This window comes from Mycteria americana, chromosome 16 (genome assembly GCF_035582795.1).
Source record: "Mycteria americana isolate JAX WOST 10 ecotype Jacksonville Zoo and Gardens chromosome 16, USCA_MyAme_1.0, whole genome shotgun sequence".
Classification (NCBI taxonomy): Eukaryota; Metazoa; Chordata; class Aves; order Ciconiiformes; family Ciconiidae; genus Mycteria; species Mycteria americana.
This window is the reverse complement of record NC_134380.1, coordinates 10616888-10641091: the sequence shown is the minus strand read 5'-3', so window position 1 is coordinate 10641091 and position 24204 is coordinate 10616888. Positions and strand designations below refer to the sequence as shown.

Sequence of the window (24204 nt, the reverse complement as noted above, 5' to 3'; positions counted from 1 at the left end):
AATATGCAAATTATTTTGCATTCCCTGAGGATTCAGAGCCAACAACAAAAAAAATTTTCAAAATCGTAACAACTCTGAAGCACTGGTAATGCAACAACCTAAATATCCCGATTATATATGTGTCCATATACTTATCTTTGTCTTTTTCATACAAATAATTTTTGTTGCAACCTGCCAGTCAAACATATGTTCAGAAGTTCATTATTAAACACATCTTAAAAAAAGGAAATACAAAACTGTTTTTTAAATTATGTAGATTGCAAACCCACTTACCAGTGATTCACCCATCAGTGATTTGGAAAGAACATTAGACACAATTTGCAGCTTCCCTTTAAGATGCATGCAGCAGAGCACTGCACGGAAAGATCCATCTCCCTTGGCCAGCCCCTCTCCCAGCACTGCAACACAAATCAGCAACTATTAGCTTCATGACAGTAAACATTTAAATAAACTATATACAGTTTTCCTTCACCTTTAACATGAAAATAAAGTCTGAAACTTGGGTTGAATCCATAGCTTCTTGGAAAGAAAAGTCTTGGATGTAAAGGAAGTATTACTTGCTCTTGTCTAGTATTAACTTGAAACTTGTCTCCCACCATCTAAGAAATGCTGTACATAAGCTCAAAAAAGGTTGCAATGTTTACATGCTAAAATAGACAAAAATTAAATATGGGAAGCGTAAATTCAAATATCTGACACAAAGGACCTCCTCTTCACAGAAAGGGGAAAAAAAAATAGCAACCAACAACCTCTCAGTAACACAAACATGCTCAGGAAGATCCATTCATGCTCACAAAAAGCATGCCCTGTCGTTTCCAAATATAGCTAACCTCCTCATGGTCAATTCCTGCTACTTTGAAAGGGCTTTTATTCACTTACACTGTAAAGGGCAGGATATAGGAACAATTGTTTGAGTCCAGAAATTTACAGGCTCCATGTAACAGAAAACTTTCCTAATGCTTTCTAGCACTGGATCAGATACCTAGCCAAACAGACACTTTCATTGACACTTCCAATAGTGAAAGGATTTATTTCACGATATAGACGTGCTTCAGGCAAGCAGGAGTAACACTTATTCATATATATTACCTGTCCAGAAAACGAAATGCCAGAGTGACTAAAAAGCTAGTAAGCTAAGCATGTGAGTTGAAAAGAAGGCTGGACAGTTGTGTAAGATTACAGAATTGTAATATGTATTACTGTTATTGCAGGCAACGTCGACATCTGTGTTTATGCTGCTACTCATGCAGATGCAAACAGCTCCTCTTAGTGCTAACAGGAATTTTACATTCATCACAACTTCAGGATTACATTTTAGAATAATAAATCAAAACTCCTCACTCAACTGACATTCACATCGTTAACAGAAATTGCGTGAAAGACTAAAGAAAAAATAGTCCCACAAAAAACATTCACATAAAACCAACTAGACATCTCTTCAGAATGAAATGGTAACTAAATCCGGTTCATGAAGTGCCTCAAAGATTAGTCTGAATTCACCACTCTGATGATACTGACCACATTTCCAAGAATAGAGCTTACTTCCCAAATCAGAAGAAGGAGCGCCAGAAATAGCTTTAACATGTCTGACAGTTTGCTATTTTAACCTCAAAGATTAGATGTCCAATTATGATATTTCGTATCATTAACTGCATAGTAGTACCAAGCTAAAATATACAGTTGCACATAAAAAGCTATAACACAGGAACCACTATCTTTTGTTAAAGATTTGTGGAATAATTTAACAGATTGTAAATTATCATCATTCCTTGTAACAGTGCAAGCAGCATACTATAAAGAACATATATTTTTCTAGCTATTCTAAAATATACTTATCATTGAGGTTAAAATAAAACACTGTCATACGTATGCAACATGTCAAGTCTTGTAAAAAGACAGAACAGCAGCTTGAATAGAACTCTATTAAAACAAATTGTGAGTATTAAGGAAGTGTGAGTATCACATAGTCCATACTAAGGTTGTCTCTTTCCAAGGGTATTTCAAACATAAAACTAAAACTAAGGCCCTTCAGGATCACAAATGCAGATACTCTAAACTGTCTGATGCTGGGCTACAATTGATAACAGCACATCATAGGGAACCACAACCAAATAGTTCATTCATGTATTCATAAAAATACGGGGGGTGGCGTGTGTGTATACAAATATATATATATATATATATATACACACACACACACACAACATTTTTTATACATATATAAATATAGCATTAATAAGTTGAAATATGTCCTCATATTCATATGTCCTTTCCAGTTTTAGATCTAGAAAAAATATTTGCAGAACATGCTGGCATGAACTAAGGAAATTAACATTAAAGTGGACGCTATTTCTTTGTTACGAATATACATTTGAAAGCTGTTTTCTCTACTTAATTAAAAAAAAAAAAAAAAAAAAGTAGAGATCAGTGCTCCTATTCCACCCACTCCTATGCCCGTCCAGTGACAGAAGAAAAATAGTTAACATGACAGTTCCTTTGAGATACTGGTATCTGACACATATGCCAAAAAAAGTTTTCACAGATGAATGTCACCCATCTACCCCTATGACAAACCCATCAGATCTCATCAATCAGAATACTACTCATTAAACAGCATTCTCTCTCCTACCTCCTTTAACCATCATTCATCTTTCCATATGTCTCTCTTTCACTTTTATTTGCCATCATGAAAGACCACTATGATGTTAGTCAGAATATTACACCCTTGGCATATATCAACAGCTAAAAGCAGCAGCTTTAAAAAAAAAATCCAGGCTATTTTAAGAATGGTACTGATTAAGCGATGTTCAGCCTTTTTCAATTTGTTAAACTTTAATTTACACCTACAGAAAGCAAGTTTACTTTTCTTAGTTATGTTTTGTGGGCCTCTGCAAGCAGGCTGCAGAGCCCCACAAATTCCCCACACTATGACTTGAGTATCAGTGAAGAAAAATGCATTTAAAACAAACAAACAAACCCCACACAAAACCAGAAAGGAACAATTTAAAGATCATCATTGCTAGCACAGGAATGTCAGAATAGTATATCACACAGTCTGTGTAACAAAACTGTGGTTTGAGGAAACTTCCTTTAAAATTCAAGAGTAGTTAAGGAACTAAAAACTGAAAGGTGGGATCTACCCACCTTTACTTTCCAAATCTAACTGATAAACTCTGATCCAATGCTTACCAAACTCAGCAAAGAGTTCTCAGTGAGTTTTGAATCCCTTGCATTATACATGAATAACAGAACATTAGCAAGGATGGTTAATTCCCTTAAAAACACCCCAACCGAACAAGGCAGTGAAACATGAAAGGCTCAACTTCAATCTGACATATGCACATCAGGAAGCTTTAACAAATAGGAATAAATGTAAGGACATCATCTTGATTTTCTCTGAATCAAGTCCCAAAACGCAAACCAAAATATCCACCATGTCCCTAGGAAGAAAGACGGAACAATCAGCTGTCTTCATCTTCACAAGATTCCTAACACTATCAATTCATCCTGCATTTGAATGCTGAAGTATCTATTAGCCAAATAGCACCGCTGTGCCAAAGACATGCATTTGAGGTCTGGTACTTGAACACGAGTTACAAAATAGTGAGATCTCTCTCTAAAAAAAAAAAAAATAAAAAAAAAAAAAAAGGAGGAAAAGTATTATAAAGCAGATACATAATTTTAACTAGGAAAAAAAAACATTCTTAGCAAACTAACAAATCTGGGCATCAGTTTTAAAAATTCAGACAACTGACTGCAATTTATAACACTATGTAATAAAAAAAGAAATAAGCATACCATGCCTACAGTCTTCATCTGCTTGCCCATACTTTTTCTGAAAGGTAAAACATGAAAAGTTTAAAAATAGCATTATTCCAGTTCGCATAAACAACTACATGCTTGAATTACAAGTTTCTTAAAACTTTTAAGAATCCATTATCTTGTTTTTTCCAGGGTGGAACATGTAAAGAACATCAGTCACATGTCAAATATAATATAATTAATTCTTAGAATGCTGACTTTTTCTCAAATTCTCAGCAAATGGACATTTTAAAAGAGGAACATGAATGGGCAAAGGTATATGTTTATGTATGCGTTTGTAGGTGGCTCACAACACCTAGGAAAAAATACAAAAACTTAACTTTCTTTTCTAGCCACTAAATTTTTTTTTAAACTTGCACTAATATGGTGCTGTTGAAATTTGTAAGGTATGTATTTTATTTTACTCTGTCTCACCACTGGTGATTTTAAAAATTACTTCGTTTAGTAAAACAAGAAGGAAAATTTGAATTTATTTTATTTTTTTTTACTTATAAGCCTTCAAGTATCTATATAATTCACGTCTTTAATAGGAAGGTTTTGATTACAAGTATTTTTCCAAAGCCCCTGAAGACTTACTGCAATAATTTTCACTATGATGAACATCCAGACAGGTGCCTCACAGGATTTTCAAAGGCATCCAGGTCAGAAACGTATTAAATACTGCTAAGCATCTATCTGCATATTGGCCTATGTAAATAATTTTGAGAAGTCAAGTCTGTAGTAACACAACTTCCATTAAAAAAAAAACCTTGGTTATTTCTGAATCTCTTCCCCTGAGGAGCCATAAGATAGGTCACATCTTAATTTAAGAAGTTTCCCAGTCCTTGTTTTGCATACTGAATAGTCCAATTCAGCTACCTATTTAAAGAATGCTTAAAAATGCTCCCTAATCAGATGGGCAAGATTTTTCTTAAAGCTGCCCAGCGAGGTCTTACAACTTGGCCAAACTTTTTCCACTTGGGATGAAACTGTTCATACCATGAATAATACATGAAGATTTGGGGTGGACAAGGCCCCTGTAAATCTGTAATAATATTTCCAAAACAGAAAGGTAAGGAAAAATGTAGGTTCATTAAGCAGGTTATAGGTTTATTCTTAAGCACTGTCATGTCCTTTCCTTTAAGAAAGCGTAGCACTCTGATGCTTTAAAGGAAGGACACAAATTTGGCGATGGGATCACCTATAATTCAGGGTTATGCCTCTTGTCTTGCATTTACAAACCTTTACAAAGAGCCCAGTTTTCACACTTCCATTAAATATCTGCCAGAGCCTAAAAGTTACATCTTTCACCAGACATGCTCTAGCCTAGCAATGGAAAACTAGTGTATGATCAAGTATTAAAAGACTAATGTTAGGCCTATGCCAATGGAGCTAAATTAGGTATGAACCAGCTATCTGAATTCTGGCATTCCTTAACTTTGTTTTTTGAGTGTTTAGATTTGCAACCTTAATTTCATGCTCTTTAAAGATAAGGTAATTTGGTACGTAATTCAGCATAACTGTACAAACATAATACCCTAAAACCAGGTATTTTGCCTTCCTGGAATATATTTAAAACTTTTTTTTTTTTAAGTATTTTTTCTTCATTCTTTTAGAGAACTGTGATTCAGACCCAAACTACTTAGAGGTCCCAATCCTGAAAAATAAACAGATCAGGGAAAACTACAAGACAGAAGCCTCATACATGCTTTAGCAAGTGGGATTCTGTGGCAAACCAACATGCCAATCACAGGAAAAACTCTGAATTTTATTTAAATCTTGACAGCACAAGATATTTGATCGCTCTTTCCAGTTCACTAGATACTATTAAAGAGTCACACTCACAAGTTGTAAAAAGGAAGCAATTCTATACAGAAGAGTCTCGATTTTGATGCGGTCGATTTCTGCCTGGCATGCCTCCGGGAGGTGAGCTGGGGGGTACTGGCTGAGGGAAAGGAGAGCCTCTGTGCAATGCTTCACTGCCACTTCATAATCCTGCTGCTTAAGAGATTCACATGCTTGTTCACATGACTTCTCTGGTCTTCTGTCTGCCATGACTCAGGGACAGAAATCCTAGAGTGGGGGCAGAGGGGATGATAAAATGTTGGTTAGCTGTATAATGGCAGTGACAACTTGCCAACCAACTTCCATTCCCATCTCAAGGTGTTGTATCACATCCCCTTCGTTTTATGCCATTCGCATTTCCTATCCCAGTCTTCCTCACTAACTAACGTCTTCCCAGTCTCTTCTCCATCGCTCCCAGCTCTCGGTTTTGATTCTAATTCAAGAAGTTATTAAGCCCGTGACTGATTTTAAGAATATAAGTAGTGGCTTCAAATTTTAAAGTCAGCATGGATTTAAGCACTTTGTAACATAGAGGCTTTTGGGCCTTCATTGGCAGCATGATCTTTGCTTTGGAAGTAATACAACTCATCCACCAACTGCTCTTTCTGCGAGCCTGCAGCCATGTCCTCCAAGACACCTTTCTCTCCAAAGCACTCCTCACCTACGCTCAGGGGAGGGAGCTGCTCTCTCCGGCTGGGTGAAGCACGATGGGGATGGACAAGGATGAATGAGAAAGAACAGGAGGTCAACAGGAAACCGCTTCTCTTCCTTCAGTTGGTTTATTTCCATTTACGCCTGAGAAAGCCTAGATAGCCCTGCCACACCAACACCTTTACGCAGAACTTCTTAGATAATTTTAAAGTAAATATTTTTAGGGGAAAAAAATTGAAACAGTTGTGATAAAAATCTGTATACAAGACAGACAGCATTATCTGCCAATAAACTGAGACAAATGGTTATCCACAATCTAAACCACCAGCAGAAAAGCAAAGCACTTCTACAATCCCTGTCTACATTCTCCCTTTGTTGACATAATATTTAAATACATGATACATATTCCTAGAGACACTGTACTTTAAAGCTGACTTCACAAAAATGTGTTCTGATAACCAAAAGAGGAAAAAATATGAGTTCTTATTTTCATTTTTAGCAAGCAGCAGACTACCAATATTTGTGATTATATATCAACTATCATGATTGTCTCAAATAACTATCTTCAGCCCACTTTAAAAATTCACTGCTAAAACCTTCCTTTATACTTGATAATTTTAGGGTTTTAACCAAACTAAGGTAAAGTAACTTCAAGAAGTTAATCTGAAGGTCAAATAAATGCATTTTCCTTATATGAAAAATAATTCACTATCCCACTTTTCTCATTACCACATGCCTAAGCCAATATACAGTAGAAATGTAAACAAGACTTTTCATATATTATATGACATAGTGTTCTATGTGTTCTCTTCCATTCTTAAAATTTGCTTTTCAGTATCAATATAGAAATGTAAAGCAATATTGTTTTTTCCAGACAATTTTGACTTAAACCACCTTCCCTTTTACAACATTTATATAAAAATTTCTTATGTACAACAATATATCTTCCCAAAAATGAAGGAATGCAAGCATGAATAAATTTGCAGTTATCCTGATACAAATCTGTGACATATGCCTGTCTCTTAATAATGACCTTGCAACATATTACCTCATTCATCCAGATATTTCTCTTTCTGCTAAAAATAAGTCCCCATTTTCAATCAGAATAGGAAGAGGCAAGTAGGTTTTGTATTTCCATACATAGGAGTCAATTCATTCATGGAGTTACTCCATTAACATTAAAAACACTTAAGCACATATTTTCAATTATATAAATGTTAGGTATTCTTAAGCTGTTTATGCAAGGATCCTTTCTAGATACAACTAAAAATTACACTGATTTCCATTTCACTAACATTTTAGGCCACAGTGAGTTTTACAAATCTAGGATTTGCTTCAATAGTAATACAACAGTTTATTGATGTTTTTCTCATGTACATTCTGTTTTCCTCCTAAGGGACTGAAAAGAGAGGATTTCATGAACTCTGCTGTACTTTTGATTTCTTCACTTCCTGGCTGACATATAACCAAAATTCCTTTGACCAAAACTCTCAGCAGAGCTTCTGTGTGTTTATTCCCGAAGAACTGTTTATACACAGATCCTATCCTAACTGACCTGGCCAGCATAACTGACAGGCATTTGAAAGCTGCGTTATCCAGCCCTTTGTCTCCAACATGGCACCATGTAAAAGAAAAACATTTTTATTTAACAGCTGTCTTATGCTTTACCAGCTGTCTTTTAATAACTATTGGAACTAGTCTGTTTGAGGAGAAGCCGGGTCTTACACACCCAGCAGTGGTCTACTGTCCTGCAAAGGCCACACAATTTCTTTGGGTCAACTTGGAGACTGAAGAGAGCACTTCAGAGGACGTAAGCAACTGACCCTAAGCAATAACCTGCGGATTAAGTTTAGTGGAGCTAAGAGAAGTCAGGACCAGGCTGTTTGGGTAACTGGGCTAAACTGAGTCACACTATCAGTATTTCAGAGTGTAATTAAAAAAACCTCTGAAGTCACAGTGCACGGGACACAGTGCTACATAAGGAGCTGCTGCAGTGTAATTTGTTTTTTTAAAAAAATCTAATCGTAACACCAGTATGTGGACAATATATGGAAAATGATCCATTCAGGCTCTCAGATTTCATTTCAGTTCCATTTATATGCATGCATGCAGACACAGACACACACACTTACTGGGTATTTGCACTATCTACTACTAGTTTGCACCAGACTCCAATCCAGGTGCTCCAACTGTTCCTTGGAGGCACTCAGCAATTCCTGCTGACTCTTTAAAAACCTGTGCTCCTAGTTTTGGTCCCCTGAGCTGTGCCTAAATTAGCAATTGAGGCTAGATTATGTGAATGGGAATTACAACCATGCTTTCTTAAAATCCAATCTATTGTCATACCTGACGTACTCATGTTTAAAATTATTTCAGAACAGTTCATATTTTAACAGCCAAGGAATGGAGACACTTGTCAAAGGAAATTTATTTTGAGTTCTAAAAATGTTTATTTTCAAAAATTTGAAAAGTAAAACTGGAATTTCTACATTCACGCCAAGAGCAGAAATTATTACAGATTAGAACTGAAAGCTAAAGTGTTACAAGGTCTGTGCTATATTCCCAACTCTCTTTGCAAAACTGAGCAAATTACTTATGCACTTCACTTTTTCTATCTGTAAAACTGAAATTAAAATACTAAGCATGTAACAGACAAATGTCAGGATTATTCATTTGCTCAAAATGTCCTGGAGAACCACATGCCAGTAGAGTTCTAAATTCAAATTTGAGTAACAATTTATTCTAATAGCAAAGTTTAATACATCTTCAAAATTTTGAAGAAACAGTAAACAGGCATATTCCCACTATCTAAAGTTACACATCTAAAATAGGTGGACCTTCCTTAGAAATACAGGCACAATGTCTTATCAGCAGAGCCTTTATTATCAGGGGTCAACTCAAAGCATTTCTTAGCTTTGAATCATCTCACAGCAGCACCACTGCCTACAGAAAGGCTCCCGATTTATACTCTCAAGTAAAATATTTAAACTCGGTGCCTGTGAATTCCACCTGATATGACAGTAAGCATCACGTTGACTAGAGCACAGACAGAAGTTTACACAACTCCTCCTCACAGGCTAATCCAGAAATCTAACCCTGGCATTATACTTCGTACCTCCAAAAACCTCCTGCCTTTAAGCAGAAAACTTACTGATCTTACATTTCTTTGAAGGCCACGTTGTGCTCAGCTTCGCTTCCACAAAGTATCATTTAAAAGATCTGGTTAGTTCCAACTAGTGTAACTTAAACCTTGGTGGTTTTTTTCAGTGAACTGTGAGGGTTGGGTTTTTTTCCCTACAACTAATGATTTCAGGTTCAATATTCCTAATGAGTATTTTGCCTTCTTTCCAAAGGTATTTTGTAAACAAACATGAAAAGAGTAACTAAAATCTAATCTCCAAATAAAACTGCACATTTCCCCTCCAGAACTGCAGAGGTGGCTGGGAAAGGCAGAAGGGACAGTTTGAGGAAGAAGAGTGATAAACAATGTGATCTACATGGTCATTTATTTTCAAGTAAACACTGTTCCTGCTTGGTGCACAGGAGACTTTTGAAGAATTACTCCACAGTCTGATGAGTCCAACTTCAAACTAAAAATCGGTGTAGGAGGAGAGAACATCGTGAACTAAAATTTTAGTGCTTCACAGCAGTTTAACTCATGACTGTGCACTTTCATGCTTCACAGCTTACCAATGTATTTTATGGAACCAAAGGGTCCATACATTAAGATAACAGTAAGTTAAGGCACATGACAGTTCCTAAAAAATTTCAGACAGATGCTTTTTCAATTCACTGTAAAGCATCTAGCCAGATAACTCTTGCTGTACTTCATAAACAAACAGATTAGAGGGCACAATGCTGTTCCTATTAATGTTATTGGCAAAATTCCCAATGTCTGCCAAGACAGAAGGATCAGATCCAAGGTCTCGCATGCCAAGCTGACAAACAGTAGACAAGTCAGTAAATATTTGCATATTTTAAGCAGACATTAACATCTCTTGTAAAGATTTATGCTAAAGCAATGTTGTTCAACTTGCAGTCCTACAGTGAGACTGGTAGGAATTTACTGTCAATTGAATATACTTCAAGAGCCACATCCTGGGATTCGCAAACTGAAGCAAATGAATGAGACCCATTGCCACGGGGAACATGCAGGGGGAAGAGCCTCTCCAGCTGCCTCCCATTACAATCCATAACCCTTCAAACAGTTCTGCTGTGAGAAATAAGCACCCAAATATTCCTTGCCAAACCTATTCAGCTGTGTCCTCCTGTTAAGAGCCCACTGTATTGCAGAAAAGGAGCGGAGAAGAAGGGTTTGCCATTCCATTGCCTATTGCGGTCAAGCTGGCACAGGCTCAGAGAAAGCAGGGCAGGAATTCAACTCATGCTGCCCCTCTCTAAGGTCTCACACATGCAGTGACCACGCTGTGTTTCCTAACCCTTTGTGATTTTTCAGCCCTTCTCGCAAACTGGAAAGACTGGCCACCAAACCGGACAGAAGTTTTAAACATGTAATAAATTAAGGTAATACCTCAAGAAGAGACAGTTGTTTTATCATGACTTCCCAGCAATTCCATTTAAGAGGCAAGAAGAGATCTCCTAGATTTATTTTTGAGAATGGTTGCTCTGTCCTTCTCCAGTAACTTTTGAACTTCAAGTCAATTTGAACTGAATTTCACAGAAGTCTAAAGGGTCCTGAAGATCCTGCAAGTTTTATGAAAAATGTGTAACGAGACAGATAACAGAGACCCAGCTTTTTAAGTCCACCCAGGGAAAGGAGAAGTTATAATTCAGCCTCTTATTGATACCAAGAGGTCAGTTACCCCATCAGTTACTGCTATATGCTGCCATTTACCCAGTGAGAGAGACAGCACTGTACCAAAATATCACTCTTCGGTAAAAGAAAAATCTTATTTATGTTTCTTGCCCATAATGATGAAAGCCATAAACTGCATTCATTAGCTTAACTGCTCAAGGATCCATCCAGTAGTTTCCAGGTTTCACTAAAGCAGAGTTTCCAAACTTTTTAGACTTACAGACACTAGCAATACACATCGCATAGCTTTTTGAAATTTGTTACTGGTAAAATTGAGATTGTAAGCAATTCACATATGAAGGCCTCAAAAATTTGTTGTTTCCATAATACAGAAAAGTAATATTTGGGAAGTCAGAAAGTTGGTATGGACACAATCCCTGTGACTGAAGAGTCTCCTAGTTCCCTCTCACTCAAAATTATCAGGAAAAGACTGACAAGATACTTTAATTTACACAGGTATGGGAAGATCTGGGTTTATTTAATAATCTGGATTAACTACAATACATTGAGGATACTACACCAGAAAAATGTTAGCTACTGTGAACATGCCAATATTACAGTTAAAAATGATGGGTCACTGAAATTCAACTATCAAGACTCTGCAAACAAACTGCATTGTCAGTCCACATACTAAAATAGGGAATAATACATCTATCTACCGTTAAATCATATTATATGGTTGCTCTGGCATCTCTAGCTATCCCATCTTAAGGCATGCTTGCACCTCTAGATAATGTTATATAATTGTTTTTGTAGTACTCCAAAACAGCACTCAAGTACCTTTAGATTAGTAAAATAAAATTAAATATCTATTTATTTTCCTTACCTATAGTGATAAAATAAACTTATCTTTGCCTTGAGACAATAAAGCATTTTATTCAAGCCTCCAGGAAGGAATAAAATACAGCTGCATAAAATACAGAAACCACTTACAGACACACACAGAAAAAATGCACTTTCCTAGTGTCATGACATACACATCATAAATAATCCCACACTCAGAAATCATTTAATAAAATGAGAGTAGATAATGATAGTGCACTATACCAATGTGAAAGACTTAACAGAGAGAGAAAAGGATGGTGCATCTTTCATGCACAGGGTGTAGAAAAGAATTATATGAAAGGTGCTTTTGCGGTTTTTTTTATTTTAAGAAAAATATAATAGCAGAGATCTTATGCACTCATTTATTGCAATTATGACTGAAGTCAGTAATATTAGATATACACAGTCCTCAGAAATGTACTGCACACCTTACAGAACAAATACAAAAGTCTCCACCCTTGAAAGAGGACAATCTAATCAGTTTTCTGAAATAACTGAGTTACTCTGGTTAATGTTGTACAACTCCAAGCAAAATGACCCTACTTTAAATTCCAAAAATGATGTTAAATCTGAAATGGAGCATACAGAATGAGAAAAGCTTATGTCAAGGTTTTACTATATAGCATAACAGCAGCAAGAACTTCTGCTACATGGCCTCTAAGGAACACGATATGCTTTATTTTGGGAAGGGGAAAAAAAGGGAATTAAGAGGTTCATGATGCCCCCTACCATTAAATACTTAGATTATCCTTCCACCTTGACAAACCAAGAGAGCACCATAAATTAGGAGGACAAGTGATCTCTGGCCACATAAATGGAGCCTTGAGTCTGATCCTGTAAACTTAATGTATAGAATAAACACATCCACATTTACTGAAAAAGGAACAAGTGCCTGTGGGTGGATTACCATTCACATAACAGTAGTAACAAAAATTATAGCAGCAATTGAGATTAAATATTTTTTTAAAAATATAGCAGCAATTGAGATTAAGAGCAAATGCCTTCTGCATCTGGATCCTCTGTGTTCTTTAAATCACTTTACATACATCACAGATAGTAACGAGTTAGATTTTATTGCATGCCACTTATGATTTCAGTACAGACACTTTATTAAGTGATTGTTAACAATTTATTACCTTTACCAATCTTTTTTATTTTCATTTTGGAAAATGCAGCAGAAAGGACAATCTATATAGCCATCAGCAGCAACATTTACATGTGGACAAACTGGCTATCTTTGGCTCAAAATCTGAAAGTAAATCATGGCCTCAGCACTTGTAACCACCCCATCCACCAGGTAAGCATCCCCAATACCTTCATCTCCTGCCTTTAAAACGATCCTTTTTCACACAGCTGTCTGAAAACATTATCTTGATGAAACTAAGCAAAATACATGGCAAGTCAAAGCACAACATCTACCTGGCATGTACACGCTTTGTCTGAAAGCCATCCATAACTGACAGACACAAGATTCCTAGTTACACAAAGCAAATATATATATACATATTGCATTCATTAAAATTACAGTACAAATACTAGATAGTAAAGTCCAATACTCAAAGGTTGTTTAATGACAAAAGTATCTGTACAAGCTTATGTTGGCCCTCCTGTGTGTCTGCATTATGATACAGCCTTTAACTGTATTAGTCATATACTACATTTTCCAAGGGCGACCTGGCTGAATGAGCAGGCAGACCAGAAGCTGCTTGCTTAATAGACACCTAGTTACATACTTCAGCATAGGGTCTAGGGCCTTATTTACTGCATGCAACTCAAATCTGGTTCTCAAGATGCATTTTAATGTTTTCAAGAACTTTGCAGTAATGGTCACAAATACTGTGACCAACCACTTCACAAGTATTAAGAAAATATCTTTATCCTTCTGACATTATTCCCATTTTACAAAGAATTAAGACATTAAAACACATCAAAGCCAAAAGTTTCTATAAACTTCTTATATTCAGATTAAGACAACTAAAAGTGATTTTTCCCCATTATGGTCTGCCCTGTACTATACAGCCCTTTATATGATCAAAGCAGAACACCCAGTATCTGCAGAGTGACTTAGGAATATTCAGCATTTCTCTACATCACAAGATGGAAGCGTTGATTAGAAATACAGAAAACGAAGTGTAGCAAAGATAGGGCTTAAGTATGATTTGCCTTTTTTTTTTTTTTTGCTATTCCCTACTCCATTTATTAAACACTTTCTAATTTATGCAAATAGTGAAACTGTATTCCAACAAACAACTGTATTAGCATTATAAAATTATATGTACCTACACAGTAGAGCTTTCCTTCTATTCCTTTCTTTCTAACACTAATATTTTTTCAATCTCAGTTTTCTTGTTCAGCCACCCCCATATCCACATTTATTCTACATACTCTGCAAAAATCTGCATTTTGCACCTTCTGTTTAAATCCAGTTGCTGCTTCCTCCGTGCTGCATGAAGGTAGAGCTGGTAGGAAAGAGGAACTGGCTATTGGCAGTACAGAAGGGGAATTCTCTGTGCTCTCATTTTTGTCCAAAATCACACCAGGGAGGAATGCAGAAGCCCTAGCCTTCAAACTGTATGGAACTCCTGTTTAGCTCAGGCTGAAGTATATTCACTTCAGGGATGATCTTTTAGATTTGTACTAAATGCTAATTTGACCAACGCTCAGCAGATTATTCACAGGCTTGATAACAAGTATATCCTTGGCAGAAACATCATACTATACCACATCTCAACTTTTTACAAAGCAGCGCTATAGGACATTAGATTTTTTTTTCCATTTTATTGTGAACTTAAGAATGTATTTTTTGCCCAATTTTTAGAAAAGACTGAACCGTGTTGGAAGACCCCTTCACTCCCTCCAGCACCCAAAAAGTCACCCTGGGATAGACACCTACCATGAGAAATTTCAACCCAAATAATTAAAATTTGGCAAGTAATAACCAACTGAAATGAGGAGTATGTCATAGTAAGGATCAGGTAACATAATAGTAGGTGGTGCTTCTGCCCCACCTAAAGTTCTTTTGGCTCCTTCATAGAAAATCTTCACGTAAACAATCTTTCATAATAACCAGTTAACAGCAGCAGTTTGTATTCCATATACCTATATGTTCTTACTGCTTTTTGAGAGTAGAGTTTCTCACACTTATCCAAGATGAGGACATTTTAATTGAAATATTGTCCCATGGTTACCATCTTATCCCCATAACAACATCACCAATTACTTACTTTAAAAAAATGCATTAGTAAAGTAATTTAATCTTTGCTTCTCTTAATGAAATTTGCCAGAGAAAAACAAAGGGAAAAATCAGCACTGCACAACCAGCCAGCTCTCCATGGAGCAGCACCAACCTACGAGTCTCAAACTCAAACACACTTTCCAGAAGAATACAGTATTCATATTCCAAAAGCTGTTTTAAACACCATAATTCACAACTTTTAAAACTATAAACTACTTGTGGTAGAACCTGTCTTTTAAACACTTGAATAACAGAACACGGCCTTGTTCCTGAGTGTCTCTGCACATTTCACATTACAATGTTCAGTAATAATTTTGACGAAAAAAGTGAACACCATTAATCTTAAGGACTTACACAGTCATGCAATTACCAATATTCTTCTCCGCTGAGTCATAAGATATTGCCAAAAGTCCTTTTTGAGAAATGTCTGCTGTATGATATATAGGTACATCTGTGTATATGTGACTAAACATCTGTCGCCTAATTTTCAAAATGCCAAGCAAGTACAAAATGAGTGTTCCCAAGGAATGCAAAGGGGAGTCAAAGAAGAATCCCAAGCATCATTTCAACACAAAACACATATCAGGATATTTACAAATGTGTTTCAGAAGTTTAAATGCAACACATGTCACGAAGTTTTCCATGACACTCATTGAATTTGCCACTCATACATACAACAGTCTTCAGAGGGCACTTGACCACAGTTCACTTGCCAAAGCTCACCAATTTAATCAGTCTCGGAGATGGAACCAAATTAGCAGTTCCTAATCTTCAGTCTTGTGTTTAATTTGTGGCTTCCTCTAATACAGCTGTATTTGGATTTCGGCAATAAAAGTATTTTTAAAATTAGGAAATTATTTCTCACAGAATATCCCCTTTTGGAAAACCCCGTGCAAACTCCAAAGCTCAGTGGTTTAATCCAAGTTTTCTCTTCTTAACAGGGATAATGTAGTGATGCGGAAACAGTCGTTCCTCAAATGCCAAACTTTCATTTTCATACAAGAACTTTCTCCACTCTTGACATGTCCCAGTATTGCAAAGCAGCACACCCCTATGACTAGGAGACCTATCTGAAGAACACAGCTTTGATCACCGGCGCAAATGCAGGTGCTATGGGTATATATATCACAGTTTTACAGTTGGATGAGAAAAAAAAGCCCTAAGTTAATTTTCTGTTTGAGATGCAAAACATGAATCACACTTTCAATCCATTCAAGAGGCAAAAGAATGTAAAAGTCTTCATGCTGAATATCAGTTATAGTGCACAGTTCACAAACTGAACACAGAAATAGGCCAGAAAGTTGTGACACAAAACCAGGAAAATTTTCTTTCAGTATACCTCAGTCTTCATTGCAGCATTATAATGAACTTAAATTTATTATAGTAGTGAATAATACTGTGACTGAGTTTTTTGTTACGCATTTATAGAGTGCTTAGTACAAAAGGGTCCTACCATAACAGATTTAATAACACAATCATGCCACCCACAGATACTCCAAACACATCTTTCCCAAAATCATACCTATTATGTAACTGTGTAGGATATTTTTGTGTGCTGTTTTGAAAGTTCAAAGCAATAACTAACCTCCACCACTAAAAATTGCTATCTTTATTGTAAATAACCTTTGAAATTCATTTTTACATGACTGTGCTTCAAATAGTTTGACATAATATACCCAAGCTTGATTTGGGGAGTTGTCTTCTAACTGTATTTTAATGATATTAACCCTTCTGCATCCAGATAATGTTTTTGTAACGTCCCTGTTTCCTCTTCTCAAAATGCACAAACATAATACTACCAACAGGTTCAATTTTTAGACCTCTCCTGAGAATAGAATATGGATTCCCAAGTTCTCCTCGCACAGCAAACCCTACGGGCAACACCGTAACTTGTATCCAAAACACCACAAGTTTCCCAATGGCATTCACGCTACTCATTCCTTTTGAAATGATCATTAGAGATTCAGTCACGTATTTTAAACCCCACTCAAAGAACAGACATCAGCAGGAATGAGTAACGATCCTACTGTGGTTAATGGCATAATTCTGAAAAAACTTCGGAAGAAGAAAAACAGTGTCTAGCCTAGCCAAACAAATATAAACAAAACTACAGCCAAGTAATATCAGTCAGTTCAAACGACAAAACTAATGTCCTGCACCATTCCAAATGTGTGAGTGTCTTAAGATACGGCCAGAGTACAGTTACCTCAAAACAGTTAGCACAAACAACTATAATCAAAAACATCACTTCAATAAAATACCCACAGCACTCGGCTACAATGCTGCCTTAGCACAGATTCAGAACTATGCTAAAAAGACATTTCCCTTAACAACCTCCCTGTGTAGACAATGAGAGAAGCCCAACAAATTCTGGCTCCCGAGATGGCAGAGGAGCAGATGCAAGGCAGCTATCATGGCTGGTCACCAGCGTTAAGGAATCCGGCTAGCTGATGGGGAATTTAGTTGAGAGCAGCGAAGGAACATTACTTGGGAACAGAAGCACACTGCCTGTCCCCATCCCCCCAAATTATCCCAGGATAAAATGAAATTTTCCCTTACAAAAATACAGATTGTCTTACATTAAGTGAGAAGGTATATAAGGAAGAAGCATTATTTTACATGCTGCCAAAACCACTGTGCTTTTCATTTGTGGCATTCTCCATTTATTATGTCCACAAAGATTTGCTACTTTCTTGGTTTGCTGAACCACTAAATATTTTCCAGCAAATTAAACACTCGTGCCGCATTACTAACAACCAAGATTCTCAAAAACAGCTCTTGCTGTGTTATGTTATTTCCCTTTTGCCATAGGGTCTGAAGGGCTCCGAAAGATCTTCTAAGCATATTTAAGCAGTGTAATTTTTAGTGTTTTGATGAATACAGTATTTTTGCTATATATAACTATGAAAAAAAAAACAACTGTGAAATTCACAGACTGAAAGATCATTTCTAAAATAACACTTACCCTAACTACCATAAAACCAGCTCAGACAAATCCACACACTGCTCACATTTCTACCCTTCGCTTCCTGCCACTCCAACATTCAAAATTTCATACCTAACAATTCTACTATTCTTTTGCTTCCAATGGTTAGTCATTACAGCTCTGAGAATCATCAGCCTTTCTACTGCTTACAAACAGGAGAGATCATGAAATGTATTTCCCCAGATCACATATAAGCCAAAGATTAAAAACATCATTCTTCATGCAAGTGGTACTTCCTGAGACTAACAGAAACAAATCGCACAACAGTTTACAGTAACATCTCCAAAACATCTCTTTACAGAAAATCACTTACAAAAACTCTTGCTACCAACTCAGCAGCACTGTGTACCTACTGCTTCTTGGAAAAGCTATATAGTTCAGCGTTGTTAATTCTGAATTACCTTCTTGCGAGTGTTCTAACATCTGACAAAGACTCCATGCCACTTAGAAAATTTGATAGTTTGTACTCATTCAGAAGTAGGATGGGGCCATAGTAACCACTCAAACTTTTTAGTCATGAAATGGAACCTCTCAGTGTAGTAAAATTACATTTAAGAAGGAAGAAGGTTGAAATCCATGATTTCTTATCTGGCTCTCCTGTCATAAGTCTTCAATTTGGTATTTTGGAGGACTCTGAGAAAAGACTGGGTAAATAACCAGCGCATTTCTATTAAATTTATGACAATGAATTTGCATATAAAATTGTAGAGAAATATTTGGATATTATGTTATAGCCACATTAAGTATCCTCTAACTTCAACTAGCAGTGCAATGGAAATGCAACAGAAAAACAAATTCTCACCCATGGGTAATTACAATCTTCCTGCTTAAATTCCTAAGCACTTCTTTTCCGACAGTAATAGTCACTTTTCTGTGTTTCTCAGACATGAGTGATTGCTTCTGGTTGAAGCCTCACGTTGTAAACATTTGTGTGAAGAGAAGATGAAAGCTCAGTAAGCAAGACTGGTTTGGAATAAGGAACTTGAGTTAAATATCAATACCACCATAATAAAATCGCCAGAAGCTGGACTGTTTCTGTAGAGCAGTCTGACCTTGCAGACTCCTAATTTCACTATCTATAAAGTTTAGTTATTTTCTGTGTTGTCGTCGTCGCCCCCCAGGAGAAAACAAGTGTTTACTTCCCCAGACAAAATCTCCAGAAGACCAAGCATTCCTTCATTTTTTTATTCCATATCAATGCTGTGTGCAAACTTTTGAAAAAGCAGTCTCTTTTTTAATGTTATCTTTCTTTTCTTCCTCGCTGAAAAAAGAATGACAATCACAAAAGTCTACCAAAGGGAGTAAGAAATCAAACATATAGAGTATGATGTCTTTAAATGTCTGTCATTGATATACATAAACACAAGTGCTAACTACTGCCAAAGGCCACAGAAGAAACAGCAAGACAAACAAGAACAAAAAAAGGAAGGTCTTGTTTGTTCTGATCATCTAACCCATAATACTTCCATTTAAAGGGGAAAAATGCATATACCATGTAGCAATAATGGGATCTTGCCTTAGGACCTCAACAAAAGAAGTGAGAAATTATTAAACAACTATGATAGGTGAGCAGGAGGGAAGATCAGGAATACAAACTTTGCTATTTTCTTCCCCACAACGAGCCACTAGCAACCTTGCACCAAGAGGAACACTGGGGATCTACTTCCAGGAGGAAGTCTTTAACAATGCTAGGAAAAAAGTAAGGACAGGATTCACATTGACCAGGATCTTGGCCTACTGATCCCCAAGGCAGGGGGAATACCAGCTGTCTAACAACTCTATCCCTAAGCTAGAGCAGAACAACACCATCCTTCCTCCTTGTTCTCCAAGCCAGCTCCCAGGGCTTTCCCTAGTTATTCAGGCTGTACCCAGGGGACAGGATTTAAATTATTACAAAAGACTTTTCTAATTTAGATTTCACTTCTGCTACCAGACCTATCTAGGTACCACTGACCTCAGGAGTGAATGCCAGTGAGGTGAAAGATTCAAGGGCTTTCAGCTAATAATCTGAATTGCTCCAGCAATTGCTTCTGCCATTACTAAAATGAAAACACCTAGAATAAAGTGCAGTAGCAAATGTAAGATGGTAGTAAGCAACGAATAAAAAGAAAAAGAAACCAGAAAACCACACTGAAAGTCAGAAAGAAGATCCAGCTATAATTGCAAAGGGGATTTTAGTAACAAAAATAATTGCCAACGATGGAGAAAATATTTCATCAGACTACTAAATTAACAGAGTTGGAAAACACTAGTAATAATACTGCCTAGCTCTTACATAGCCTCTTTCATCCACAGGCGTCAAGACTCTCTACAACTTGGTAAGATTCACTATTCCTATTTTAAATTCCTTCAAAAGGAAGCATAACAGGTGAAGTGATTTGCATGAGGCTGTCCAGATCTCTCAAGCACTAGGCCTGTACCCTATCCACCTGGAAATACTACCTCTTCAAACCTTCCAGACATTCTTACTTACATTTTTCGAGATGGGAATTTCTCCATGAATCTAACCGTCAAGCAGAAGTTCTCTCCAAACTACAGCCCTTCTCCTGCAACCAGATCTACTAATACAGATCCCAAAGCCCAGGAGCAACTTCTCTGGAATCAATGAGATTTCACAAAGGGAAAGGATCCTCCGTGACAGATCAAGAAGCAGAACTGGGACATATTACAGATTAAGGTGCTGCTTCCACATCTCCCTTTAATTTTTAGTCTGCTAGGGAGAGAAAAAAACAACTCAAAAAAACCCCCAGAAAACAGCAACAACAACTTACAAGCTTCCCCCTCCCCCCCAAAAAAACCCAGCTATTACAACTTTTCAATTCCTAAAGCTTTAAGAGGCCTCTTTCATAGAAAAGTTGATCTGGCTCACTTAAAAAGGCAGAGGGTCTGTACGAATTAAAGAAGGGGAAATACACACTCTGTATGTTAGATAAGTCAAAAAAACTCACGGAGGTAAGGAGTGATAATAGAAATGTGATTTCAGCTAGGGGAAAAAAAAAGTAATTTCTGCTTTCATAACAAATTACAAAGAGAACTCAATTTTATCAGTAATAACACATAAAATGTTCCTTCACTTACCAACACGAAAAACTGTTCTGCTAATTAAAGTTCAATAAAAAAAAGCTTAACTCAGCTTTTGCCACTCACAACTTCTGCACTGTAAAAGTTAAGCCTACTAAAGTCTGATTCATCTAAGAGCGAATCCCTCAGTTTGCATCCCGAGGAGGGGGAGGGAACGTGGTGGGCACTTGTACACTCTCCCCTCATCTAAGTTTCAACTGCATGTTCAAAATCAGCTCCTCACTACAAAGGACGAGCAAGCTGCCCAGCATCCCCAGACTGTCCCAATCAAACAAGCTTTGCCATTTAAAAAAAACCCAGAGTTTTCATTCACAATCTGCTATGACTCTAAAGCATTAAAACAATTGAATTGAAAACACGTTACTTTAAAACCTCCCTTTTCTACCAATCAGTCTTGGAAAATAATGCAAACTTGCCAAGTACCACTTCATTTAATTTGGTTATATTTTCACTTTTACAAAGGAATGTGTTTTTTCTTAAAATAAATAAAGGGGAGGGGGGGGTATTTTATCCTTTGCCTTGTTTCAATTACACTATTTATTAAGAACAACATTAGAAGACCTCAACAATTTAAAACATCCCAACAAGACTAGCCGTGATGCACTCATCTGTCAGCGGGGATATTAATTTTTAGGACATTTTTGTGTCTTACAACTGAATTATTTTATTTCTTCAATGAAAAGTGAAATATATTATGTAATTTTAAAACTTCATCTCAAGCTCACTGTATCCCTGATAACGCAAAAATCCTATTACCTTGTTACCTCTTCCTCATTTTGTTATTAATTAGAAAGCAATCTTGTAACTGTTTCCTTGCAGTTATTTCTTAATTTCCATCAAGAGTATGTCTACTCATGTTACTATAATCAAACAACAGCAGTTTGACTAACAATGCACTGAAGCCAAACAACTCCACTCGTTTGGAAATTAATAAAAGGACATGACCCCCCCCAGGAGGGGTAACATGTATGCTTCCTCTACTTGGGGATTTGCCCTAAATATATATACACATATATATATATATGTATAGTCTCTGTTAGGAGGACTGTATCACAACCTGCAGTATTAACTCTCCTATTTTCAGTTTCACAACAGTTGCATTGTACAAAAGGTGATCTCGGGATCTGTGTTAGACCTCCCAAGTTCTAGCCACTCGGCCCTGACAAAGCCTTCCTGCAGAAAACAAAAATACACGCTCATCCACCAAGCCTTCATTGCTCTGAGGGTTAATTTTACAACAGCTGTTAAATTCTCTCAATTTATTTTTCCACCCTTCAACAAACCCTACCTAAACCATTTTTTTACTTCTATTTTATTATTGTTATTCCATGGCTGTCGCTGGCCGTTCCCTCCCGCCCCGCCCGGAACAAAAACAAAGCTGACTCCCACCCCTCTGCATCCCCCCACCTTCCTCCCTGACGGAGCACCCCCGGAGCCTGGGGAAGCCGGGGTTGTGCAAGGCATCTCCGGCTCTCCAGCCTGGCCTCTCCGCCTGCCCCCGCTGCGCCGGGCGCAGGGCCGCCCCGGCCCGCCCGCCGGCAGCCGCGGGCCCCCGGGAGAGCGCGGCAGCCCCCGGGGCTCCGGCCGAGCCTGCCCGTAAACAGCCCCCGAGCGGCTGCCGCTGCAGGCCCCTCCGCAGACACAGGGCCCTCTCCAGCCGGCACCGCTCAGCCTCCGGCCCGGCCGGCAGCCCCCGTTCGGCCGCTCGGCCGGCTGCGGGGCACCGAGGGTCCCCCGGGGCCTCCCCGAAGCCCTCTCCAGCCAGGCCCGGCCACCCTCGGCCCCCGCGGGGGGCGAATGGGGAAGTCCTGACTTACCTGTCATTACTTTCTACGCCATCTTGGATCCACTTGTCAACGTCCCCACAAAGCATTGTGGGAAAGCCCTCCCCCGCCCTCCTCCCGGCCCGGCGGCCAGCGGGGGAAGGCGGAGGGTGCTGCGGACGGGACGGGGACGGGGACCGGGACCGGACGGGGACCTGACCCGACCGGACCGGGACCCGCGGCCCCGTCTGCGGCACTATAGAGGGAGGCGGCGGCTGGCGGAGGGCAGCCACGGGCTCCGGGCCGCAGCTCTCCCCTCACGCAGCGGCTGGAGGGGGCACTGCCGCGCCGCTTGGGCTGGAACCCGGCAACCTCGGGTTTTTTCGTTGGATTTTTTTTTTTTTGTCTTTTCTCTTTTTTCCACCCCCTCCCCTTTCCTGGGAATCGTGTCACTGCCTCAACACGCACGCAGCAACTGCCAAGCCCGAGGGGCGCTGGCGCAGCCGGCAGACGCGGGCCCTGCCGGAGCGCTGCCCGCCGCGCGGAGACGCGCTGCGCGCCCGCGGAGCCGACGCGGACCGTCCTCCTTAACGCAGGGTAGGAGGTGCGCACACGCGTAGAGAAGGTCCCGCCCGGTAAGCTGCGAGACAAAGTCCACCTGTGCTGAAAAGGTTGGGTTTTCCTCGTGGTTATTCTACTGTTGTGTTTTGGTTTGGTTTGTTTTTAAAAAGTTACTTCCCTTAAACTTGCAGAAACCTGGGTCCGCGTGCGCAGGCTGCAGCCAGGCGTTAGAACAGCTCACCTTGTACACCGAGTTTTAAAAACCCCATCTGCCTTTGCTGAAGGACTGTCGGTAGTGCGTTTGTGGCTGCGCATGAATCCCAGAAACTGCTTTGCATAACAGTTTTATTTTCACGGAGTAATCTTCCCTGTTAGCTGCGTTTTCAAAATGTTTGGCAATCAATTCTTAATACCTACACTGTTTTGCAAACTGGCTTTTTCAAGGCGTTGCTGGCTCAGCCGCCACGGATGCGTGCCCCTCGCAGTGCGTAGGCCATCGTGCTTCAGGGCAAAGTGGACAAGAAATTGGGGGAAAGCAGCTTACTTCAGGATGTTAATAAAGCTTATCAACAAAGCAGGATTCCAGTGTTTTTTAAAATTTTTTCCTTCTACTTTAATTAAAATAATTATAAGATCCAGA

The 24204-nt window shown here is 38.4% G+C and overlaps 1 protein-coding gene across 6 annotated transcripts in view; it reads right to left on the bottom strand.

Moving 5' to 3' along the window:
* The window catches only part of HELZ (helicase with zinc finger), a 92812-nt gene extending 69659 nt beyond the window's left edge, over positions 1–23153 (bottom strand). For 3 of the 6 annotated variants that reach the window (XM_075518521.1, XM_075518525.1, XM_075518523.1), the window contains exons 1-4: positions 23058–23153; positions 5647–5874; positions 3799–3835; positions 274–398 (exon numbers count right to left, since the gene is read on the bottom strand). In XM_075518521.1, the coding sequence (XP_075374636.1) occupies positions 274–398; positions 3799–3835; positions 5647–5856 (372 nt within the window). In that variant the 5' untranslated portion in view covers positions 5857–5874; positions 23058–23153. Of the gene's footprint in view, positions 1–273; positions 399–3798; positions 3836–5646; positions 5875–6307; positions 6329–23057 lie in introns of those variants that run through there. The other 3 variants (XM_075518522.1, XM_075518527.1, XM_075518526.1) reach the window with 3 other exon arrangements.
* Between the last annotated feature and the right edge of the window lie 1051 nt (positions 23154–24204).